The sequence below is a fragment of the Perognathus longimembris genome, chromosome 1 (assembly GCF_023159225.1).
Source record: "Perognathus longimembris pacificus isolate PPM17 chromosome 1, ASM2315922v1, whole genome shotgun sequence".
NCBI lineage: Eukaryota > Metazoa > Chordata > Mammalia > Rodentia > Heteromyidae > Perognathus > Perognathus longimembris.
Genome location: NC_063161.1, coordinates 18,549,863 through 18,576,705, shown reverse-complemented (window position 1 = coordinate 18,576,705; position 26,843 = coordinate 18,549,863). Strand labels below are relative to the sequence as shown.

At 34.9% G+C, this 26,843-nt stretch overlaps 1 protein-coding gene across 1 annotated transcript in view; it reads left to right on the top strand.

Annotated features, from left to right (window-relative positions):
- Cfap54 (cilia and flagella associated protein 54) overlaps positions 1 to 26,843 on the top strand; it is a 258,505-nt gene that overhangs the window by 63,484 nt on the left and 168,178 nt on the right. The window contains 8 exon segments of the mRNA XM_048340566.1: positions 6,269 to 6,405; positions 8,991 to 9,138; positions 11,151 to 11,306; positions 13,316 to 13,438; positions 21,923 to 22,051; positions 23,592 to 23,706; positions 25,439 to 25,528; positions 26,072 to 26,198. Of these exon segments, the coding sequence (XP_048196523.1) occupies positions 6,269 to 6,405; positions 8,991 to 9,138; positions 11,151 to 11,306; positions 13,316 to 13,438; positions 21,923 to 22,051; positions 23,592 to 23,706; positions 25,439 to 25,528; positions 26,072 to 26,198 (1,025 nt within the window).

The window sequence follows — 26,843 nt, the reverse complement described above, 5'->3', positions numbered from 1 at the left end:
CTGATTCTAAAGGTCCTGAAATACATGTTTTCTATGACTACAGTTAAATCTCATAAAATAGGAATCATTGCTTCTATTAGCAAATTTGCTTTTCTACAGTAACATTTTATCCTAGATTACATATATAACATAATAATTTTAGAAATTTTGGAAAATACTGAAATACATACAGAAAAAAAGAAATATTATGTTTTCATCCAGAATAGCACTTCTTCTTCTGATCAATTTTACCAGTGCCTATAATACATAACCTATTGGGGTGCAATTGGCCTCTAGTGATTAGAGGTCAGGGAGTCTACTAAGCATCTACAGTGCAGTGAGCAGCTTCCCATTACAAAGAATTTTCCAACACCAAATGTCAGTAGTGCCAGGGTTGAGAAACCCTGATACATACATAGTATTTCATTTTTTGTGTCATCCTATCTTATCCGCTTGCCTATTGCCTATCTACCTGACTATTATCCTTTCTTTCTATCTGCCTGTCTACCTATCTGTCAATATATGCACTTCTATCACTTCTATCCATATAGATAGATAAATATATACACTTACACATGTATTTGAATTTATGTATAATATATAATTTTAATCATAGTATACATGCTGTTTTGCAATGTTAGGTTTTAATTTAATATATAATTGACATTTAAACATTTTAAAAACTGACATTTTCCCATTCTATTAGGAATGTGTATATGTATTTATGTATGTATGTATGTATATATATGTGTGTGTGTATATATATATATATATATGAATGTATGTATTTTTTGATACAGGCCTTGAACTCATAATCCTTTAATGTCAGCCTCTCAAGTACGGGGGTTGAAGGTTTATATATAAATATTTATTAAATGCATTAATACTTTCTTGGGATAAATTCATAGATGGAAATTTTGTAGGTCAATAGAGACAGAGAAACATGAATAAAAATTCAAGCCTTTCTCAGTAGGCAGGTGATACTGAGTAACTAGTTTCCTCCAATGAAGTAGGAATAATAGCAGTTCATTCCAGAGGTATTTAGAATAGTTAAATGGAATTATACATACCCAGTGTTTCCCCTCACACTTACCACTCAGTAGATCCTGACTAAACAGCACTGTTGTTTTAGTTATATGAATATACTTATGATTAACATTTTGGCTGACAGAGCTGTTGTCTTACTTAAAATGTCACCAGTGGAGAGGACTCTGGAGTGACTCATTGACCTATGTCTCAAACATCTAATTTCAAGCTTAGAGCTGAAGGCTATTCTAAATTTTATCATATTTCAAATGTGCTATTTTCTCTTCATAGTTGATTAGTAATATAAGTGTAGATCTCAGTGGCATTTTTATTATTATATTTTTCAAAAAAATTAAATTGAGAGGATTGCTGGGGGATTTATCTAGCATTGGTTTGGCATGTCATATAGGCTCATGATTTTTTGGTATTCTGATTTAATATATATTCCCTAATTTGCAATGATGGAGTTATTGTGAGGAATTGAATATTTCATCTAGGCCTAATTTTTTTTCTCCTGGGAGTGGTTTGACTCTTGGGTTCCATTTGGCAGAACTTTCATTGAAAGTTAATAAAACTAAGTCTAAGCTATAATGCTGGGATAATGAGAAGTATCATGAAATAATGGCATGTGTTTTTTTTTATTTATAAAGTGCAGTTTTGCAATTAATTCATGACAGTTTATGGACATTTTCTCTCATAAGGGTAAGTGGGAAAAGAAAAACGTTCTCACTCATTAAACCTCTTTAATTTATAGCTTTGGTTTAAGCTTTTAAATTCTAGCCTAATATGTCTTTCTTCTGGAAGAGCAATCTAATTTCATGAAAATGATTCTCTTCACTGAAACATTAGCATTAATACTTTGAAAGGAAACACAAGTTATATTACCAAAAGCCTATGGTTCTAGTTGGCTTTTGGGATTTTAAGTTGTACTTTTACTTAATATCATTCTATAAATATGAATGGAATCAAATGAATCCTTAATAGACTTTCTGTTAATTTAGAAAAGTATATTTTAACTTAGTGATATCTTTTCTTTTTTTATAGTGCTGAGGATTGAACCTAGGGCTTTAAGCATAATTAGCAAGTGTTCTACCTCTCTAGCCTTTAGCTTTTTGATCAGGGTCTTTCTAAATTGTTGAGGGTGGCCTCAAACTTGCAGTCCACCTGTCTTTGCTTTCCACGTGCTGGGAGTGAAGGAATTTGCCACCACACCTGGTTTGGGGGAAAAACTGGGTAAACTTTTTAAATGTTACTGTTTTTGTAAATATTTATGCTTTTTTTACCCTCATTTCTTTTTAGTACTCAGTAGTGGGATTGCTGGATTAATGTTTTGTTTTTTTCCTCAAAAGCTCCATACTGTTTTATTTTTCCCCCCACAAAAATGGCTGTATTAATTTGCAACACCACTAGCAGTATATAAGCTTTCTCCACTTCCCTTGTCAACACTTTCATCGTTGCCAATACCTGTCATCTATTTTTATATTAGCTATCAAACAGGCATGAAGTGATATCTCATTGTAGTTTTATTTTGTATTTTTCTGATGGTAGTCACAGAAAGACAAATTTGTGATAGTACTTATACATAGACTGTAACAAGTCCAGTTCATAGAAGCAGAGGAGAATGATCATCAGAAGCCAGGAGTGAAGGTGGATAGGGAAGGAAATACATTAGTTTTAAGTACAAAATTATACTTAGACAAGAGTATATTTTGGTGTTATATTGCATTTAGAACTCTGATTCATAAATGCTTATCTTTTTTCTATGACTTCAAATTTGGAAAAATTTAGAATTATGGGTAAAAGAATTACCTGCTCTTTTAAGAAGTTTCATTTCTTCTCACCATATGAATATTATTACTCTCTCTGCTCATCTAATTTATTGATGAATTTTTTTACTCATTGTCTCTTTTGTGACAGGTTCTATGTTAGATGTCTTCTCCTTCTCTTCTGAAATACACATCTTAAAAAAATCATCTTATTGGGCTGAGAATATGGCCTAGTGGCAAGAGTGCTAGCCTCACATACATGAAGCCCTGGGTTCGATTCCCCAGCACCACATATACAGAAAACAGCCAGAAGTGGCGCTGTGGCTCAAGTGGCAGAGTGCTAGCCTTGAGCAAAAAGAAGCCAGGGACAGTGCTCAGGTCCTGAGGCCAAGCCCCAGGACTGGCAAAAAAAAAAAAAAAATCATCTTATTACCCCAACAGTAACCATGGTTTAAATAAGTTTTAGTATGGTTTTTAGCTAAGATCCTGATTGCAGGTTAGGGCACTAGCCTGGGCTGGGGTGGTAAGGCAGGTAGGTCCTGAGAAGGGCAAGGGGTCAAGGAAACTCTACGTCTTGTACCTCCTTTACAGATATATTTTATTACCTTCTCTCTAAAGATTGAATCTTTTTTTATTTTTGGAAGAGAAATGGTGGTTCTTGGATTTCGATATGTTCCTTAATTGTAGCTGCAGAGCTGTCTTCCAGGATTCCATATTGACCCACTCAGTGTAATGAACAGTCCAACGTGCTCACCCCTTACTTTTCCTTTCCCACTCTGGGTAATCTGATAGGAAGGCCTGACTGTGAGTCCATCTCTTCCTGTGGTACCAGCAGGGAATTTAAACCTTCCAGCCAGCATAAATTTCCCATTGCTCTATTCCCCATTCTTTCTATGCCTTTCCCAAGTTAGTCAAGTCTTGCTTACACCCATCCTGCGCTCTTCTAGGAGTCCTTTTGGTAAGGAATAAACTTTCTCTCGAATTTTCCTGGCATATCTTCCAAGGCCTCATAACTTTGACATAATTTTGAAAAGGTTTATCTTGCTTTGTAGGGGGGCCATAAATAGTTCGACTGAGACACTCACCCTATACCAATCACCTTGTTACAGTCTAGTACAACTGCTGGGCATCTTATGCTGTTAGGAGAAAAAAATTGTCAGGAAAAGAAGGCTTTAAAAGATTATTTAACACACTGCTGGTTGAGTTCTTACTTTGTGCCAGGCATTATTTCAGGCTAGTGCAACACAATGACTTGGAGTGTTGGTAAAACAGGTTACTGGATCCCACACTTCCAGAACTCTAACAAGTTCTAAGTAGTGCTTATGGCCCAAGGATAATACTTTGAGAACTACTTTTCTAAGCAAAATGAACAAATAGCATGGGGAGAGATAAGAAGTAAACAGTAAATACAGTAAATAAGTAAACTCACATGTCAGAAGATGGTAAGTGTGGTGAAAAATCAAGTAGAAGATGGGGGCAATGGAAGTGTGAAGTGGAAGATTTGAAGGTCCATCATTGTATTAAATAGAGCAATAAAGGAGGATGAGATTTGAACAGTGACTTGAAGGTGAGAGAGAGTGACTATGTGGAGGAATACTTTGCAAAAGGAAATATTGGAAGAGAAATAATAAAGTTTTCAGATGTGGGGACCCACTTAATCTGCTAAATAGGAAGGAGGCTACTATGGGTATAGTAGAGGGACCCATGAGAGTAAAAGTAGTGAGGGAAGGTAAGAGGTCAGTTGGCTAGTGGAGAAGATCATATAAAGGCTTCCAGACCATTATAGACTTTGATGTGTGTGTGTGTGTGTGTGTGTGTGTGTGTGTGTGTGTATTAGTTTGAATACACAGCCTTGTGTTTAGTAGGCAAGTGTTCTACCATGTGAGTTATGCCTCCAACCATAGAAATTTCATCTTCACTGAAATGGGCAGCTACTTCATAGTAGGTGGTTGTGAGTCATAGAATAAGACACTTATACTTCTATTTTCAAAGGTTTGCCTGGCTGCTAAGATAGGGATAGACCATCAGAGGTCATGGGTGGGGCACTATTTCTTACTGTGATCCAATGAGAGTTGAAAGCGGCATGGCTGGTGGAACAGTAGTTAAAGTGATAAGAATACTAAAATTCTAGGTATGTTTGCAAGTAAGCTGATGAAAGTTCCTAGGGAAATAATATAAAGATAAAAGATGACTTTAAGGTATCAGCTCATGAACTGGAAGGACAAAGATGCCATCAACTAGGCTGAGGAAGACTGGGGTGAAATAGATTTGCAAGAGAATGAAAGACCAGAAGTTGAAGGCATATGGCAGAAATCTCGTCCCATTTTTACCCCTCCATCATTTTGCCCATTTTACTCCTTATCCCTCCCCTTATTCCCTTACTCCTTATCCCCTAGCTCATCCCTCCAGTCTGATCTAAATTCTCTGCTATTTGTAGTATTAGCTTCTCTCAGATTCTATATAAACTGTGACAATCCATTGACTTAGCATTCAACTGAAGTCCTACCTCCTCCTTGAATCTTTCATTCTTTTTTTTCTAAAGCTTCCATAATAATTAAGCTATTTTTTGTGATTCCATATGGTTTATGCCCTTACCTCTATTCAGTTACATGGAGTATAACACTATTACCTAGTTTTGAAGCCTCTAGCCCTCCAGGCCTTTGCACAGAGTTGGCTTATTTGGCAGACTAGAAAAAGTTCTGGCTCCAGAAGTTATTCTCTTGAGTAGAAAATATTCTAGTGACATTCCACTGTCATGCTCAGTGCATTTACTTGGACCTTATCCCTTACCTGCCTCCATAAAGGATTTGAAGCAACACGTAATTAATTTCATACTATCACATACATATTTAAACAGAATAATTTGAAATATCTTTAAAGATGTATGTTCTACCAAAAGAAATGGGTACGTTGATGAATGATTTTTCTCCTGAGCATTTAGGCTTCACCAGTGAATGTCTAATGTTAAATTTGTTGAACGTAAAAGATAGAACTTCTTGGAAAGCATTTCTCTTTTATTCTTTACCCCTTTTATCTGTGACCCCTTTGTTGCACAAAGGCTCTGAGAGTGTCAGTCAGAACTAGAAAAGAATGAAGTATATTTCACAGACTGGGTTTGGGAAATCTGATTGTTTTTCTTGGAACAGATTGTTCATTATAACAGTATCTATAATAAATGGAGCGCACTGCCGAGATAGATGAAAATGAAATTAATTTGGCTCAGATGTGATCTTTGTTTTGCTTATGAGGATTTGAAACATCCTTGCAGAGTTTCACATTTCCATGCAATTTAGAAATAAAAAGAGATTTCAAAATATGTCAGACTCCCTTGCCAGTGGCCACAGTTCCCTTACCATGGCACTGTGGAACGGAGCAGCCAGAATGAATAACTGTGGATGAAGTTAGCATATGACAGGACCTTTGCTTGCTTCTGCTTTAAAATATACATGTCACAAATACAGCACATCTCATGAGATAATGTGCATCTTTTTTTTCAGGTTGCCTATCAGATTGGTAACTATAAATTGGCCAAGAAAGTTTTCTCACCAGCTTGGGATTATTTTGTTGCTTCACCACTTCGAGATGAACAATCCATTGTTTCTTTAAGCAATATAATGACAATAACACAGAGAAGGTACTTAGAAGTACTATTTTAAAATATGAATTCACTTACTGCTATAGATGTTAGGTGTGAAGCTTTGCTTTGAAATAGTTTCATGTGAAGATAGCCCATGTAAAAGTATTTCTAACCAAAATTATAGTAAGAATATGTATTCTTAAATCTCGAGTCCCTGCCAGAAATTTCCTTGATAGAGTCTGGAAAAATAATGACAGCATATGGATGAAGATTATGGGTAAAACTACCAAATACTACCTGAATACTATCCATTATACCAAAAAGCCCAAACATTCACTGTTTCCATTTTCCTTACAGGACTTGATTTAATAGTAGTCTCAGACATGAGTATTAATGCCTAAAGAAATTCAAAAACAAAAATCTCCCCCACTTGCTTGTTATTATCTAAATTATCTTAATAAAGTCAAATCCCTTTACTTCTCAAAGATAAATGAGTATAAAAATGCAAATGATGGTTAAATCTTGGTATTGATAATGTCTGTTTACATTGAAAGTAAGATTCCATTTCAATTAAACAAACATTACCATTGGCCATATACAATATCCTGAATGCTATGAGGGAGTATTTGATAGGCATTTTAAGAGGGGGAAGCGATAGGACTTAGATTATATGTGACTTGTGTATTAAGAGAGGAAAGAATGAAAAGTGATTGGAATTTCTAATGTTAATGACTGGGAAGCCTGTAGCATTTACTAAGGGGATATGAGAGGTGGAAAGATGTTTGCAGGAAGATAATGAATTTGATTGGAGATGTTTTGAGTTTGGTTTTCCAGCAGGAATCCAGTAGATGTAATTATGTATTGCTAACACTCGGGAAAGAGTCAAGGCTAGAGGCAGATATTTGGAAGTTGTCCATGGAGGTCATGAAAACAAATGTTATCTTCCACAGAATGACTAGCAGAAATGATAGAAGGCTGGAATTGAACCCTGGGTACTGCTTGCATTTAATGGTACTATGTAAGAGAGGAGAAAAAAACGGATACTTAATAAGGAGCTGTCAAGTACCTTATAAAATCTACAAAAATGCATTGCTGATATGAATTAGAATATCAAAAGAGAGACTGGCCAGCTTTATTAGATGCCTAGTGCAGTATTAGGCTCAGTCAAATGCTGCAGAGAGGTTGGGTAGGGTGAGACCAAGAAAAGACACACAGACTCAGCAGTTAGGAGGTCACTGGCAAATTCAAGAGTCACGATAGAACAATAATTATTTTGTGACTGGCTAGGGCAAACTTGCAGATGTGAGGCATGTGAAAGTGTATTGTAAAGAGAAGAGGGAAGGAAGAAGCTTGAGAAAGATAGGCTTATGGGGACGAATTTTAAAGTGTTGATGGAAGGGAACCAGCAGAGATGAAGAAACTGAGGATACCAGAAAATTCAGGCAACAATGCCACAAGAGCAGCATAGTGGAGAGCAGAGGGATTTGAAAATGTTCCTCTGGGAGAATGCAAACAAGGCAATAGCCCAGAATTCCTGGAGTACTGTTGAGTAGCACTAATGATTCAGCTGGTGTCTCACAACATGGATTTGTAGTAAGTCTAGCTCCCTAATGGCTAAGGTTTCCATTTAATTCTTCTGTATCCCAGGGCCTCATGGGAACAGTACACCATCAAAGATGACTTTAAGCATATCTACTTTGAAATGGAAGAAAGAATGAGTGAGTGAAATAAATAGGTGAATAAGTGATTTTCATAGCAAAGACAGGAAGACTGGGCAGTGACATCTCTGTAAGATTTGGCAAATGGGTTATTGTATGATGTGAGAGAACCTAAGGTACTAGAAAGGTCACTTTGGAAAAGATTGACCAGAGTCCAAGCTAGGGAGGGAAAGAAATGGGGCCAGGAGGTGACAGGTTGGAGTATGGGTAGAAGCCCAGGTACTGAAGGTCATTATGAGGACAATGAGAAAGTTCAAGGTTTGTTGCAGAGGTAACCAACAGGTTCTCCTGACAAAGATAAAGCTAGAGTTTAAGATAGTGATGATCAGCATCAAGTAGATGCCAGATTCTTTCCTGCAGACTGGAGGTGTAGGGAAGAGATGGATCTGAAGTTTAAAAGTGAGGGTTTATCATGAGCTAAGCACTAGGGCAAGGGAGAGAATATTGGAAACAAAGAAGGCTGCATATTTCACAGCTTTGCCAGTGGTTGGCACTGTTGGCTATAGTTTTAAAAAGATAATTAGAAATGATCAAGAATTTTAGAACTCTTTCTCTTCAAAAACAGCCGAGGTTGCTACAAATCATCCTTATTTTCAGAAAATTCATTTATTTAAGTATTTGGCTTGTCTTCCAAAATTATTTATAGTGGTATCATTATATTGTTCAAAAAACGTCATATATGTAAGAATCAAACAATGTTTCCACTTGTGTATTTTAATGTATCTGTGATTTCATCAGCCTTATTTTCCTTGTTATGAGCTTGTCTTTAGTTTTGGTTTAAATAGTTGTCTGAGAATAACTATTACATTTATTTTCGTTGCTGTTTGGATCATTGTGTAAACACTGAGAGCAAATGAATCTGAAAAAGTGAGTTCACATGTTAAGTCAATCATTTTATACTTCTACCTGTTTATTCTTTTGCAGATTGCATTCATATATTTTGACTGAGACATCTTCAATCCTTTTATACCTTTTTCTTAGAAACATTTTTGTAACAAGTGACATTAAAATTAAAGAAGAAAATCTGTTCTGTGATAATATTAAAGGCAATGAGATTTTCCCTGCTCAACAAGTAGGTGAATTAAAGTGGCTGAATCCATGACACTTTGCAATGATAAGTCAATGTCATATTCTGTTCGTTTGTGTATTGTATCCTATGAATAGACTGAGGAGCCATGATATGAATGTGTTGCATTATTTGAAATTCCTCAGAGGTTTTATAGGTTTCAGTTCATGTTTTTTTTTCTCTTACTTGTAATTTCTTTTTCCCATGTATACAAAGATAATATGTTTTTCAGAATTCAAACATATAAAATGCATAAAATGAAAACCCCTCTAATTCCATCACTTATGTGAATACTAGGGATTTATTTTCACATTATTTGTCTAATTTTTTAAATCTACATATAGGCAAATCTTTTGCTATATTTCATGAAGTTGAGTTATAAATTGCTTTTTAAACTCTATCTTGAATGTTTTTTCATGCTGGCACACATCTATCTTCCATGTTTTTTTTAAGTATGTTATTGTGTTCGCGTATAGAGGAAGATGTTTAACCTATTTCTTATTGATAGAGTCTCAAGATGTTTATAAACGATGCTTGTATGTATTTGCAATCTTCTTAATACTTTCAATTTTTTTAGTGGTATTAGAATGTTTGAATATGGACATTCTGCTTGGTAGGCAGGCACTCAACCACGTGAGCCATGTCCCCATCTCTTTTTGCTTTAATTATTTTCTAATAGATTTGTTTGTTTATGTCTAGGCCATCCGGGACCTTGATCCTCTTATTAAACTTCCTTGTGTCTCTGAGATGATAGGCACGCATCAACATAGTGATTCTACGTTTTTAAAAATGTTAGGTTGATATTCTGTTTTCCATTCTTTCCTTTCTTTCTTTATTTACCTTAGATACAGAAGCTTTAGCTATTTTTTCCTTTTAAAAAATCCATTTACTTATAGTCAATTAAGCAGTAAGTTGTTACATGAGACAGTGCCCGTTTCTGGGAGAATGAAAGTGAAAAAATATTTGCTCAAGACAAGATCTTGTAGAGCCCACCACCTTCCCCTTGTTCCTACCACATTGAATTCAGCTTCTCTTTTGATTATATTCAGTCTCAAAGTATAACAACACTTTTAAAGCACTTCAATGAATTCAGAATGTTAACCTATTATTCTCGTAAAATGTAATTGTATAGGAATCACTATACAGCTCACAATTTCCCTTGCATATAATGTTGTGTGTATAGAAAAATGATGATTGTTTCCCTAAGAAAGAGAAAGGAGAGAAAAGGATTTCTGTTCATTTTGAGTTACATTTGATCCCCAAACCTTACCTTTAGATTATACCATCATTTTTATTTAAATAGCAAAAGAATAAGCAGGAGATGTATAATAGATTGGTTTACTGAATATTTACCATTTCTGACAGAACAAAAGGAAAACTGGAATCTGTAACAGAGATGCTGTGTTTCACTTATTAATTGTTATTGTTTAAAGCTAGATTTTTTACATTAAAAATAGCTGAGACTTAATTTGACTAATAAAAAAGACTGTTGCAGGGTGCTGTTGGCTTATAAACTATACTTAGCTACTCAGGAAGCTGAGGTCTGAGGATAATGGAAGCCGGCCCCAGCAGATGAGCCCTTGGGATGCTTATCTTCAATTAACAACCAAAAAGAAGGAGGAGAAGGGGGAGGATGAGGCAGAAGATAAAGAAGAGGAGGAGAGAAATAAGGAGGAGGAGCTGTGGTTAAATTGGTAGAGTGCTAGCCTTAAGCAAGGAAAAAAAGGCTTAAGGACACACATACTCACACATACATAAACACAGGTTCTTTTTAGGTGATTTGTAGTACGTGTGTGTGTGTGTGTGTGTGTGTGTGTAACATTCTGAAGTTTAATTCTGAGATTGTATTATATACATGTATTCCTAGAGAAAGCTCTTTTCAAATGTTCATTTTCTTCATGTCAACATTCATGTAATTAAGCCACAGATATCACATTTTCTACCCTTTCTTATCCTTAGAGACATGTTAAGTTAATCATCTAATGTTCAGTTTGAGTTACAAGGCTGTTTCTTTACAGATTGCTAGACTGATGGAATGTGAGAGAATATTAGTGGCATTGGAACTTAGCACCTTCCTTAATGATTCCAATTACGCCCTTCAAGCTGTGACTCAGTGTTATGGCCTTCTTGCTCCTATAATATATCACAATATTGTTTTGGTACCCGTCATACAGGTAAAGGTATTCCCATGACTACTAAGGGATTTAAAAAAAACAGATTCATTTGGAACAACAAAATAGTATATTACTTGCAAAACACACATGGGTAAAAAATATTAAATTTCAAGAGTTAACTGAAAAGCATTTGATTAATTATATGTCTGAACAGAAGCTTGATTACTGTCCATTGTTAGAATCTGGCAATAGTGACTTCTTAGTTCTAAAAGTTACTTTGATTATTATGCTTTTGTAATTTTAGATAAAGTAGTATATATTGTTCAACACATTATTAAAGCCATTATAAAGAGAAAATTTAATGAATAACCTAAGAAAATATTCTTGGTAATGGAATTGGGATTTATGGGAAAAGTTGATGAGATCTGGCTGGGGGAATTATATTACCTGTGTATGCTTCTTAAACACTGTCAACCTACTTCTAAAAAGGACATCCACTTATTATTTCATAAGTCCCAACTTCAGAAGAATCCATGCAGTTTAGTTAGGTCTTCTGTTCTGGATCTCAGGCTGAATCAAAGTTGTTGGAAAAGCTACAGTTTTTCTAAGTTGACTAGTTGAATTGACATTCCTACTCAATGGAAGGAGAAGAAATATTTTTAGTAAAAAGTGTTGAAACACCTGAATTCATCTGAAAGTGGAATTTGACTTTTATTTCCACCCTATAAAAATGTCTAGATATATTTATGACTTAAATGTAAAAGAAAGCCAAATATTTAGGGAAAAAAGTCCAGGAGATATGTGCATGTTCGCAGAAAACCTAAGACAGAACTTCTAGAAACAATAGGACATCTTCATGTGACAAAAGTGACCATAAGAGGATAATAGAAGGGGCTGAGAATATGGCCTAATGGCAAGAGTTCTTGCCTCATATACATGAAGCCCTGGGTTTGATTCCCCAGCACCACATATATAGAAAATGGCCAGAAGTGGCACTGTAGCTCAAGTGGCAGAGTGCTATAACCTTGAGCAAAAAGAAGCCAGGGACAGTGCTCAGGCCCTGAGTCCAAGGCCCAGGACTGGCAAAAAAAAAAAGATAATAGAAAACTTATGGATTTGGAAAAATATGTCCCCACATGTGTAGATGCGTATTTATGTGTGTGTATATATGTATGTATATGTTAGAATCTTGCAAATAGACAATAACCTATGAAAATTGCCACAGTATATGAATAAGCATTTTATACAAGAGCAAATCCAAGTGGCTGCAAAACATGGAAAAAGGCTTAGATGCTGAATATTCATAGAAATGCACATTAATTATGGCAATGGCATTCTCATTCATTACTGTTGGAAATGTGAATTATAACATGCCTTTAGATTTTGATAAAGTAACTTTAATTTTAATTGAATCAAAACTAATTTTAAACAAATTAAAAACAAATATACCTGACACAATAATTCCTCTACGAGTAACATCTCATGTAATGAAATCTTAATAAAATTAAAAATACACTTATGTGATGGAGCAATTCCACCACAAGTTATTTGTTTCATAGAATAAAATTACTGATTGGAAAAATGCTATCTCTCCTTCTACCTCTCTGTTTTGGATGTATTCTACTTATGTGTTCTACCCGCTGAAGACACAATACCACATAATAGTCCATGATTTAGAGGGTGTCTGTTGTCTGGAGGAAGATGCTCCACTATTCTTAGTAGAGCATCATCTCAAAGCTATTGTATTATTAATTATTGTATTAATATTTATTAATTGTATTTATTGTGATGTTATTGGTGGCAACAAGAAACCTGAAGACAAATTTACATATATATATATATATACATATATATTACATATTCCTCACTAGTTTTCAAATATCTTTAGATGAGCAATTCATTTGGTAATTGAATATATATTATCTATATTCTCCAATACAGAATAAGCAATTTGCCAATGATTTTTGACAGCAATAACGTTTTATAAGTTAAGATTCACATAATTTGGATACAACATAGTGAATAAGAATAATATGTTAACACAAATTATTGTGCTTCTCCTTTTTTAGATTTTAATCAAGTGTATAGTGGTTATGCAAGGACTGCCAAGTATTCTCTTCTCAAAGAAACAGCTTTTAAGTTATGAGGGTGTACAGCACATGATAGCTTGTTGTATCTTCTACATAACAAAGGTATTTGTCTTTTTCTTTGTTTGGTGCCATAAAATTTATAAGTAGTAATGATTTAGAAAAACTACTTTTAATCATGGCAATTAGGACACTTAAAAATACCATCTCAGAGAAACCTGCTTGCTGACCTGAACCTAGGTATCACGTTAAGGGTAGTATGGAGTTTATAAGAGACAAAGAAGCATGGTTGTAGTGAAAGGATTAATCATTACATGAGAGATATACCTATATTACCAATTCAGAATTTAAAAAATAGCATTAGATCTGAAGGAAAGAGTGTAAGAGTAATTTTGGGATTGATTGGCAGAATACTGAACTCAACAGAGGACTAACTGTAGAGGTAAATTGGGCAATTAAGAATCATATATCTGGCCAGGTATTGGTAACTACTGCCTGTAATCCTAGCTACTCAAGAAGCTGAGATCCAGAGGGTCAACGTTTGAAGCCAGCCTTGGCAGAAGTATCTACAAGGTTCCATCTCTAAAATGACCAGCAAAAAGCAGATGTTGTTCAAGTGGTATAGCACCAGCCTTGAGCAAGAAAACAAAGTGAGATATCCTGCGTTCAAATACTAGTAGCAGCAAAACCGATCCAAAATAAAACAAAGTCATTTATCTGGAGAAAGATCAAAGCAAATACCAAAAATAATTGTGGCATCTCCTTCTTACCATGTTGGAAAAGACTAAAGATGACCTGGGAGTCATGGTAGGGGGTATGAGGGAGATAATGCAAACTTTTAAGGAAATATAACCAGATGAACCCCAAACCAACAAATCAGCCAACCAGCCAACTAACCAATGACAACAACAAACTTGTAACCAAACTGATTTGATGAAGAACACGGTTATAGTATTTCTTGAATTAAATATAAGAACTTAAAATTTTCTTATATCTGTGCACTGGTCACTCATGCCTATTATTCTAGCTACTTGGGAGGCTGATACTGAAGAGTATCTTGGTTTGCTACTATCCTGGCAGAAAAGTTTGAGAAGCTCATCTCAACAGAGAACTGGATGCAGTGGCACATGCCAATTATTCTACTTGCAATGGGAATTTTAACAGGAGGATTGCACCCAGGCAGGAAGGGGGGTGGGGGCATAGTGGGGCTTTTATCTAAAATAACTAGCAAAAATCAGGGCCAGTGTTCAGAACCTAGTACTGTAAAACAACACAGACACCAAAACTAGACAAACAAAACCTAAGCTATTACTACCCTAACATCTTACAATGTAGAAGATTATATAGGAATGATAAATTCAGAATGCAGATCCAGAAGTCATGACATGAAAATAACAAAAACAAAAAAGCATAGGAAAAAAAAAGTGAAATGTAATAGGCTCCCTGAGTCCCAGGCAGGATTAATGTAAAAACATTCATTAAGTGGTATGCTTACAAAATTCCCAGAGTTAAAGAATCAGGACAAACTTTAAAGTTGTGAGACCCAAAGATCAAGTTATTTGCAATAGAAAGGGAATCTGTTTCAAAGTTTTTATCAGCATCATTAGAAGTTAGAACACTGAAACAACATTTAAAAAATCTTCAGGGAAAGCATAACATCCCAAAATTAATAACCATAAAAGATATTCATTTGTTAGAGAAAATATAAACACTTTCAGAAGTACAGCATTTGATAAGTATTCTGCTCATATACTTATCTGAGGAAAACACTTGAGGAAATACTTTATCAAGTGACAATTGATTCCAAAGGGAAATCCCAAGATAGGCAAAGACAAAAAGGAAAGGAATAATGGGGGCAATGAATCTTACAGTATATGTATTATTAAAATTAAGTAGATAATGATGTGACTGGGACTTTGTAATAAAAATAAGTAGGGATCCTTGACAGAGAAGTTATCCTTGAAAGAAAAACTTATTAGTAACCTGGAACAAAGTTTTCATTCTGCTGAGTTGTGGGGAGATGTGAGCAGGTACATTTTGGGCTACAATTGAGTGAAATTTTATTATTTTCCTATAAAATGAATATAGTGTAAAATGATTGCATATATGATATATATATATATATATGGCTTAGAAGCAAGTTACTGAGCAAAACTTTAAAGCATAGTAGGTTTCTAAATTGATAGGGATTAAAATTGAGCTGGGAAGAATGAGAAAACAGCATCAAGAAAAGAGCAAGGATAAAAAATAACTAATTCAACAAAAGTAAGAAGAAAAAAAGAAATAATATTTAAGGTATAAGTAATAGAATTAAGCTTATTAATCTCTAAAGTGTGAGTGGTGTTACAAGACAGAGACAGCAAGTAGGCTAAAATGGTGGATCCTAACATCCATTATTTCAACAAACACACTTAAAATAGGGATGAAGAAAGGTTGGAAAATAGATGGATTGACAAAGTACTAGGCAAGTGGAAATTAAAAAGTAAAAGGGCACTTTTCATATCAGAGGAAGCAGAGTACAGGAACCCAAATATTAATCAGTGTCCAGGGAATCTTTGAGACCACTCTTCCATGCTGCAGGATGGCATGATGCCTCTTGCTACTCTGAGTACAGGCTCCTTGTCCCAAGTATTAAAAAACACATCTGCCTTATGGTTGATCCCTAGTACCACAAAGGAAAAAAATAAAAATGAAAAAGAAAAATCATGTCTAAATTAAAACAAATTTTGGATTTTTATAACAGCAAATTAAAGTAGAACAATAAGATTATATCAAAAATGCCATGCAGACATTTGATAACACTTAGCAACCTTTCCTAATAAAATTTCTAATAAGTGAGGAATGGAAAGGAGCCGTTGAATAATGATAAAGACATTTACCCAAACTTTACAGCAAATATCATACTAAATGGCAAATTTCTGAAGCAATTTTCTTAAAATTCAAGCACAGGAAAGAGATGCTGACTCCTAATAGTGACATTCAGTATCTTCAGAGATTCTGTCATGTGAAGAAGATATGAAATAAGTTTGTTTTTTTTTGGTTGGTCATGGGGCTTGAACTCTGGGCCTGGGCACTGTCCCTGAGCTCTCCAGCTCACAACTAGCACTCTACCACTTGAGGCACAGTGCCAGTTCCATAAGTTTTTTTTAATAGTAATTAAAACTTTATTTACAAAACAACTAGTGGTTGGATATGATTTCAAATGCTTTAGTGAGAGTCCTTCATGAGGTACATTGTGTTTACAAAATACTTTGTTAAATGGCAATTCCTTTGTACAACTGTTTAAAAATAATTTTTAAATTAATTAATTAATTGTCAAAGTGATGTGGAGGGGTTACAGTTTCATGTGTAAGGCAGGTGAGTACATTTCTTATCCAACTTCTTACCTCCTCCATCATTTTTCTCCCTCCTGTTCCCTCCCAACTTCCCCTCCCACGAGTTGTACAGTTGGTTTACAGTATATTGTCTTCTAAGAGTTGCTGTTGCATTGGTTTGCCTTTTACCGTTTTTCTCTCCATTTTGATGTTCCCCCTTCCATTCCCTAGTTCCAATAATCCTATATTCAATACCCAGGGTACCAAAATCATTTACAGTGACATCAAGGGTAAAACAAAAAACCCAAATTCTTATCTTATTTGTAATTGTCTAAGTGTCAAAAACCTATGAGAATCTAATAAGTTTTAGAATGATAGAGAATATATATAGTGATATATATATAGAGAGAGAGACAGACAGACAGAAAATGACAGAGAGAAGATATACGTATAATAGTGATTATTCATATGACACTATGTTTTTTAAAATACCAGCAGTAGTCAGAAATGGAGAGAGTAGTTTATTTCACTTATAAGACATGATATTTAAAACTTAGCGAAGTGTCAAAGAACCTAGATAAAAGGACTGAAATCTTGCCAAGGATACAAAATAAGAGCTGAACATATGGTAGGTCACAAGAAGTTTTCTGAAGAGGAAGATTTACTGTTATAAAAATATAAATGCTTCCAAAATAACACGCAGAGTTCTGTAGTATTTTGCTGGAACTGGTTAGGATAATGTAAAAGCTCTCAATAGATAACAAATTTACCATGAGGTCATCTTAATAAAAAATTGTGGATGGAAAAATAGCTTAGGGGAATAAGATTAGAGCATTCAGGAACATCCCCAAACTGACCGAAGAAGAAACATATGACAAATGTGGCAACTTCATTCACTGAGAAAATTATAGTTTGTTATAATACTTTACTTAATGAAAGATGCTGACAGAACCAGCTATTCGTCTGCAAGAAACAATAAATGAATAAGGTCAGAGGTCACCTTCTTTCAACAAGGATACACAGGAAAGTATAGACAATTAGATTACATAATAGTTAAATTTGTGGCAAAGACAATACACTATAATCAAAGCTTAGGAAAGGTTAGGAAAATATATGATAAATCTAGGATTATTAACATCATTTGTCTCCGAATCTAATGAGAAAAATATGGAACATTTAACAGTTTATGAAAAGAAAAACCAAATTTGTCTTTAGTCATGGAGAAATATGGTCAAATATTGTAGTTGCTTAAAAAGGTAGAGCAGTGAACAGAAGATACGGGATAATGAAGGCCCATCTCCTGAGGTGGGAAAGGAGTCATTGAACGGGTTTCAAGTGCAGGAATGACACAATAAGGTTTGAATGTTAGAAAAACAAATCATTTTCATTGGACAGTTGCTGGTAATTAGAAGGAGATGACAAAATCTGATGTAGAGGATTAATTAGAAAGACAGTGATAATAACTAGTGTGGAAAACGTGGAAGGCAGAGGGAATGGAAAGGATTCAATATTTTTTTAGTGAAATAGAATTGAGAAACTGGAATCTATGAGGTATAGTGGACAAAGATTGGCCAGGGAAGGGTGAAAGGTAATGCCCGGCCACTATGCTTAGACAGTTTTATTGATCCATGATGAGGAGTAATAAGTGTAATAAGTGTAATAAGTGGAAGTGGAGAAAATGCATTTTGGACGGATTGGATTTTGAAATGAACTTTGGAGTTCAGGCCAAATATGTACAAAGACAAAAGACAAAGGGATGGCATGTGGAGACAACAGATGTTGTACCAACAGATATAAATGGTATCTCCTGAGCAAAGAGAAAGAAAGATAATTAGAGCCAAGAATCTCATTGTTTTACTTGGTTCAAGAGGCCAATCCTGTTTCTGAACACAAGGAGGAAAGAACCTGTTAATCTTGTGATTCTTCCTGTTCTTTTACTTCTATCACTGTCACATGGTGACAAACAGGCAAACTAAATCAAACCCAACTCCCAAAGCTCAATTGTGCTTATCCAGCTCCTCTAAGATATTTGAACATGGATGGGAGGATTCTCAACTGGAAAGGCTGAGGTTGTAGGAGAAGAGGAAGGGTGACTAAAGCAGAGGAAGTGGGATTCCAACATACATGAGTAATGTTATTTTAGATGGCAGATTGGAGGGAACGTAGTGGTAGAAACAGGCAAGTCTGAAGATAGACTAGTGGGTAGATGGTAAGCCAGTTCCCCTTCCTTTTCTTTCCTTTTTTTTTTTTTTTTTTTTTTTTGGCTAGTCCTGGCCCATGAACTCAGGGCCTGAGCACTATCCCTGGCTTCTTTTTGCTCAAGGCTAGCACTCTGCCACTTGAGTCACAGTGCCACTTCTGGCTGTTTCCTATATATGTGGTGCTGGGGAATCGAGCCCAGGGCTTCATGTATATGAGTCAAGAACTCTTGCCATTAGGCCATATTCCCAGCCCCCTTCCTTTTCTTTAATAGAAAGAAAGGAAATCAGACCATTTGCTAATAATCAGGAGATGTAAAATAAAGGTAAGTTTCAGATATTTGACAAGAAATGAAGGGCTTAGCAAAACATTGTAGAAGGTGAGAGAATGCTGGCTTAAAATAAATAGCATTCCATCAGCATTTGAGTCCCAGTGACAGCTGCCTCTCTCAGCTCTGGACAAAATTTCCTTCTGAGCAGACAGTGACTTGGGGCTGAATCTTTGCACTACCTGAATTGCCAGTAAGGAACCCACCTGCTTCTTTTCTACCTTAAGGAATGATAAAATCCGAGTTGTGCCAGAAATGTTCTCAACATGATTTCAAAAGAATATATTAATGTCAGGATTTTGATACTTGAGCTGGATATGTTCCCAAGTGATGTTAAGCCTTGCCACTTTAGAAGTTCCCTTCAGCCTGACTGACAGACCCAGACTCCTGGACTAGTCCCAAATTTCAGTTTTTAGGACCTCATTTGATATAAACAGTACTAGACTTCCTGTTAGAATGTGTAAAGCTTAATTTGTCAATTGGGTCTGTTTCTTTTTTTGCTGTTTTGTTTTTTAAAAAATCAGTAATCCTTACAGATGGCTCAACCTTTTTTCTTTAAGCAGCAGTTTCCCCTTCCCCCAAGTCACTAGAATTTCAAATAAAGTACCACTTCATCTTAAAGGCTTCATTATTTTTGTAGTGTTTTAAGGTTGGCATGCTAAACATTTAGCATATTCTTTATTTGTGTTCAACATTAGGCATATTAAATGGAATTATTTCTGTTTTCTTCTTGATTAGAGAATAATTTCATATATATTTTTTACTATTTTCTATTAGTATATCTAAACATGGGGCAAATTGTACAGTTCTGTATAAGCTTGGGACCTAAATATATTAGAAAGCAAAATATACTAGAGTAGAAAGTGCATATTAACTCATTTCTGATTTCTAGTTCAAAAGTTGTCTCTCCTCATATACATTTTATAATGAGATTCGACTGTTGTGCCAGCATTCAAGGTCTAGGAGAATATAGCCACATCTACCTTTCCAAATTTTATTTCACCATTTTCCTTCCCACATTCTGTTCTACAGTTAGCATTTGCTTTTATTTTAGCACATTGTACTGATTTCATAGAAATAGTCCCATTTATTATGGAAAGACTTGGAAACAGTTATGTTAGGTGAAGTCAGGCCTAAAGAGACAAAGGTTGCATGTTTACTCTCATATGTGGAAGCTAGAATTAGTAAATTAATAAATTCTTTGGATGGTATGTAAGTACACATCAATGTATAAATTGAAATGCAGTAGATTCAGGAGAGAAGTCAAACAGTATCAATCCTTAGAGAGGAAATGAGTACTTGGAAGGAGTGAGGTGAGATCAAGGGGAGGGGAATAGATGAATGAAGAGAAGAGGGGAAGAATACAGTAAAAAAACAACTCAGTGTATATCCTTATTAAAATTAAGAAAAGAGAGAAGGGAATGAGTTGGGAGAGATGAATGAGAATTTTGAAAGAGGTAGAATCGATCACAATGTATTCATAGACTGCTTTGTTGAATGGCAATTCCTTTGTACATCTACTTAAAGATTATATGTAAGAAACATTCCTATTTCTTTGCAGTAGATCTAGAACTTGCTATTTTTCATCCTTTTCATATGTTTCTTCCCTGCATATGAAGTAAAAGGTATTTAAAAATGCTAACTCACTCAACTAAACAGAAAGTAAGTATATACATAACAAATTCATAACACTTATTTATACTCTTAGTTGTCTTATGGGGATGATAGTGAATGTGATTCATGTCCTTTGACTATTCACTACAGCAGGGTAGTGAATCTTAGTGCCTATCAGGTTGCTGGCCAGTTGATGCTAGTACAGTCATGTTTTTATTGACAAGTGAATCTGTATAAAGAAGAGGGCAGGTGTGCTGGAAAATGGCTTAACCAGGGAAAGGCATGGTCCTGAATTCTGACTGTGGAAAAATATCACTCATCTCAATATTCTGTAAGAATAAAGAAGGAGATTGGTAGGTTATTCTAAGTACCAGATTAGAGAAAGCTTGAGAATAAGAATGGGGAATGGCAGATTATTACAGTGCACACTTCTATAATTATTAAAGTTTATACTTTACCTAATGTTCTCAGAGAATCTGCCAAATACAGCCTACTTCTTGAGCAGTTCTCTATGCTATGGGTATGTGACCCTCATGATTGACTATTTTGAAGTAGACTTTTTGAGTGGAAATAGTTTCTTAATAGTTAAATACTGTACCAAAAAGCATATGTCTATGTGGTCCAAGGAAAGGGAAACTCACTGTGTAGTAGTGGGATTTGAAGTTTGGACCTTGCCCTTGGTATCTACCAGTTGAGCCATACTCCCAGCTGAGGAATTTATTATTGAAGAAATCACTTATGGATGCTTTATTTAAAATAGAATCATATAGGGATGGGAATGTGGCTTAGTGGTAGAGTGCTTGCTTACCATGCATGAAGCCCTGGGTTTGATTCCTCAGCACCACATAAACAGAAAAAGCCAGATGTGATGCTGTGGCTCAAGTGGTAGAATGCTAGCCTTGAGCAAATGAAAGCCAGGGACAGTGCTCAGGCCCTGAGTCCAAGCCCCAAGACTGGCAAATTATATATATATTGTTTGATTCTAGGGAAGTAAGCTTCCAGTTGGCTTAATAAAAGCAGAGAAGTTCTTAAACTTAAAGCATTTATGGGACTTTGCATTTATGAAAAGATGATGCATGATAGTTGAGAATAGATCAAAATTGCTAATAGATAATTCATACATATTTTAATTAGATTCTACGTTCATGGAAGGAATATGACCTGGCAATAATGATGATAAATTATGGAAAAAGAATGTTGGATATCACACCAAGCTGCAGATCTTTATTTGGTTTTACTGAGCCAGAAGAAGTAGTAGAGGAGGTAATTGTTTCTGTTTCTCATATTTATTCATACATTTACTTGTTTCTTTAGGGTCCATTTAATAGCATCAAATATATTAGAAAATGGATCCATATTTACATAGAAAAAAGTAATAGTTAAGAGTTTATTTGGTTTTTTAATTTGGCGGGGGAAGGGCTATACACTAGCATACTGGAAGTTTGTAGTACCAGTACCAACTATCACTCAGGAATTGATAGAGAGCTCTCTATACTCAGACATTGGACTAAAAACCCTCTAAAATCTCTTTTGAATCTAAGATTTTTATCATAAATACATGCCAGTGTTATTTATTTCGTGTTCAAAGTAGATTTCTGAAACTCATTGTGATAACCAAGTTCTCTTCTTTATGAGACTAATTTTTAATATCTGTCTCCTAAGCATGGGTCTTATAAGAGCTTATGCTTTATTGCCTTTCTTTGAAATGGGTGGATTAAATATTTTTGTAGATCAAGTTTGAAATGTTATTTAGTTTATTGGGTCTCTGAGAGACATACCAAGAATGACTGAGGGAAGTCCTTTGTTGGTTTGGATGTGGGTAGAATTCTGCCTTCAACACTGGTTCACTTTGATTAGTCTCATTTCTATCTCTAGTATGTGCTGAGATAAAATGCAAATAAGCATTTATTTGCATTGCTTACCCCATGTAGGCATTTTTTTTTTCTCCCAAAGGCATCATAAGTCACATGGCTTTGTGTTATTCAGGGGAAGTTGTTTGGTCTAGAGGGACAAAACAAGTTGGGTCAATTTGAGTATTTTTTTTTTTTTTAATGAAATGCTTACTCTCAGTGCCTTATGGTCCCTTATGTCATCTGGGTCTTGACCGACGACTATGTTCTTGTGGGACAGAACCTCACATTTTTCTCCTTGGAGCTTCTGGGAAAACAGATGGTTGTGATACTTTAGGCTTGTGTCACTTTAGGCTTGGCATAGTTTGTTTTGTTTTGGTAACAGACATTGACATTGTTTTGGTAATAGACATTGAGAGGTCAGTTCTCTGGGCCAGATTGAGCAAATATATGAAGAGAGTTTGAACACAGATAGGCCATTCCTTAACCCACCAATTACTGAAAGACAAAGTACAAAGATAATTAGCTTAGTTGTAAAGAAACTTGTTTCAGAAAAGATAAAAGGAAAGAGAAGAATACAAGAATACATTCCCGAATGGACTCTGGAGATTTTCTTTTGGGAACTTTGGAGAAAAAACCTTGTCTGCTTTATGAGAGAGATGGGGCTTGCTAAAAGGATGGGGCTTGATAAAGGGGTGGAAAATCCTGGAAGGAAGGGAAAGGAAAAGAAAAAAGCATTTTTGTTATTCTTGAATAGACTTGGCCTGGTTTTTGGTTAGAATATAATGGTATTGCTGTTAGCTAATCGGTATTATATTAGCATACCAATCATACTTTTGTCTACTAAACACAAAAAATAAAAATGCAATTTAAAGAAAGTTATTTGTTATAACATATTAAAGTCCATTCTGACATTTAGCCAATGGTTTGGTTTTTTTTGTTTTTGTTTTTAGAATTCTTCGAAGAAACCTTTAAAACCTAAGAAGCCTCAGCAGGTAATTTTGCCTGAAAAAGTAAATGAGCAGCTGGCCATGTTGGAGTCACACCTACTCAGACTGACAAAGCCATGTAATTTTTTTTTCTGTATACATCTCTTCATCATTATATGTCAGAAAATAAGAAAATATTTTCTTAAAAGGACTAAGATAAGATTAATGTTTGGGAAGAACTTTAAGGCTTATGTGGTGCTTTTACATTATATCATGAATCCTAATAATGCCTTGTTAATAAGAGATTGCTAGTTGCTTCTTACGAGTATGGATTGTAAAGATAAATGATTTACTAAGAATTGTATTACTAGCTTGGACTTAATCCCAGGTCTTCCAATTCTAAAGCTGATTTTCTCAACCTTGATTCTATTGCTATTTGGGGTCATAAGGTTCTTTGTAATGGAAGGACTGTATTGGACACTATAAGATATTGGGAAGCATACTTGAAGTCTGCATATAGAAACATAACACATCTTCCCCCAGTCATAAGAAATGACTGGGAAGCAAATGTTGCCAAATGTATTGGTGGTGGGACAGGAGAAAGATGACCTAAAATTGAGAATCACTGTTCTCAAGGTAACAATGTAACAGAAACAATGAGATGGTATGAGGACTGTTCCTATGTAAGAGGTTTGAACCATGCCTGATAAGTAGAAAGTATGGTGAAAAAGCTAGGCATCTAGCTACTCAGGAGGCTGAGATAGGAGGATCAGGGTCCAAAGCCCCAGTATATGCACGTACACTCAAAAAAGATGAGTTACATTTTAGGCATTGCACTGTAGTAAGTTTATAATGAACTAATAATGTATTGATGCAATGCTTAGTATTTTGGAGTTATAGCTTGGAAAGCTGTCTGTAAAACTGACTTAATCTTTGATGATTATTACTGTTGCCACATTTTCAAAAGCATATTAAAAAATCTTCTAGGAGAACAAGAGAGCAGTATCCACATTTTTCCCTCTTGGCCCTCTGGTCTTTTAGGAGCTACTAAATTTATAGATTTCCGTGGCCCCACACTAACTTTCTCACTTTATGCCTCACAAAATTTGACTGTTTGGTAGTTATACCATTGATATTCTCTCAATTTCCATTCTGAGTCCAAGGGAATTTTATTAATTGAACATGATGTTCTCTCATTCCTACAATTAGTAAACCTGGTTTTTGGAAAAGTACAACTTTCTTGTTACATATAAAACACAATCCATTAAATATGAAATGTTTTAGAAATGTGATTTTGTTCACTTTTATAATAGCAATAAAATATTTTACTAAGAAGTGCAACTTAATATTACTAGTCAATCAGTAAAATAAATAAAAATAATAATAAAAGTATTTTAGGCAGTGTTTTCCATGTGTAAGACACTATTTTAAGTACTTGATGCACATTAAGAGTCAGATAACTCATATATAACAACCAAACTAGAAAATGATCTTATTACCCTAATTTTAAAGGTAAGGATACCGAGGTATAGAGTTCCTTCGTCATCTCCCAAGGTTTCACAATTAAAAAGTGTCAGGGTTAGAGCTTGAACCCAGACAGACTGGTGCTAGTGGCTATGTTCCACTTTACTGATTTTGAAAGATAATTTTACTTGGATGAATTGAATGTGGTTTATAGATTTGGTGATGGGTCCCTTACATTTTAGGGGAAAACAATGAAAGGAAATGATTGAGGTTACAGCATTCTTTGTAATCTTCAAGAATTAATGATAGTTAATATGCCCTCTTACACATTTCAAAATTACAAAGAATATCTATTCTTGGTTGTTCAGAGCAGAATCTGGAGCTTACTGATTTTCTTTTAAACTTAGATATGTCATCTGACCTCTCAGGAGCAGAGGATCCTATCTTTCTTTACCCTGTGGTTTTAAATTGGGGTGTGAAAAATTCTGTGAAGGAAGGTAGGTGATCTGAATGTGCATGTTTGCTTACTACCGAGGGATGTTTATGCTGTGGGGTCTGTAAAGATTTCACCTGTTCTAGAAAGATCTGTTTTTATTCTTACTCATTCAGAATAATGCAGAATCTTGACTGCAAAGTTATGAAAGATGCCTGAATATGTACTGGAATGAAAGAACTGTCATGGTGACTTATTTTGGTAGTGCATAGTGTTATTAGAAAGCGTATAAAATTGAGGGCATTCAAAAATGCTTTAGTGATTTTTTTTAAGTTCACCAATGAAGAGATAGCAACTCAGAATGAAATATTATCTATATAAACTATATATAATTATGACTACAGACAATAAAATAAGAAATAACTACTTATGACAACTACCAACCTTTACCCCTTCACCAGTTATTCATACAATAGGAACTTTAAAGTAAGAAATTAAAAAGACAAGTTAACTCTCTACTTGGAACAAATTACTATTAGCTTCAGTAACCTTATAGTACTCATAATGAACTATACTTGTAACTGTATCTGAACTCTTGTTTTTACAGTTATGAAATTTAAGCAAAGGCCTCGATTCCTGGAATTCTTTACCCAGGTTATGCTTAAGTGCATGAATGATGAAAAGTTTCACATTTTGCTGGAGATAACTGGTCCTGTTCATGACTTCTTGAAAAGGTACTTGTAATATCAGTTTTATAAGTCTTTACAACGTTAAGTCAGATAGGGGGTTATGTAATTGTCACCTGGGAGATAGTGAAGATATATGTTTGTGTCAGCAAGTAAACATGAAAAGTATTTATGTAACTGAATGAAGAAATAAGGCTAGAGCTTGTTCAGATTTCCAACAGGAAATAGATTAGGTCTTTTCTATTGGACAAAGATGGATAACAGCATCTCTCTAGATGTGTAGCCTTTGCCTCTTTCATATACAAGATTTAAAGTCCAATTTTGGTCATGCATCATGGGCTTCTAATTCTTCTATCATAATGAGCAGGATCCATTTCATATCATTTCCACTTGTATATATGAATGAGATGTCTCTAAGATACAAGTGGGAAGCCTTAAAGCTATCCTTGCTATTTTCTTAGTCTGAATGATTATTTTTGCTCCCAAGGGAAATGATCATTTTGCATGCCAACTATGAGGGAACCAAAATGAATTTAACTTATTCTGCAATAACTGACAAGTGGGCTTTTTGACACCACAGGACATAAGTCTATCTATCCCATTTTAATAAAAACAAATACCAGTAGCATGAGATTTAAAAAATGGTAGCAAAAGAGTAGAGAAACAATTCTTAAAAAAATATTTAAGGGGCTG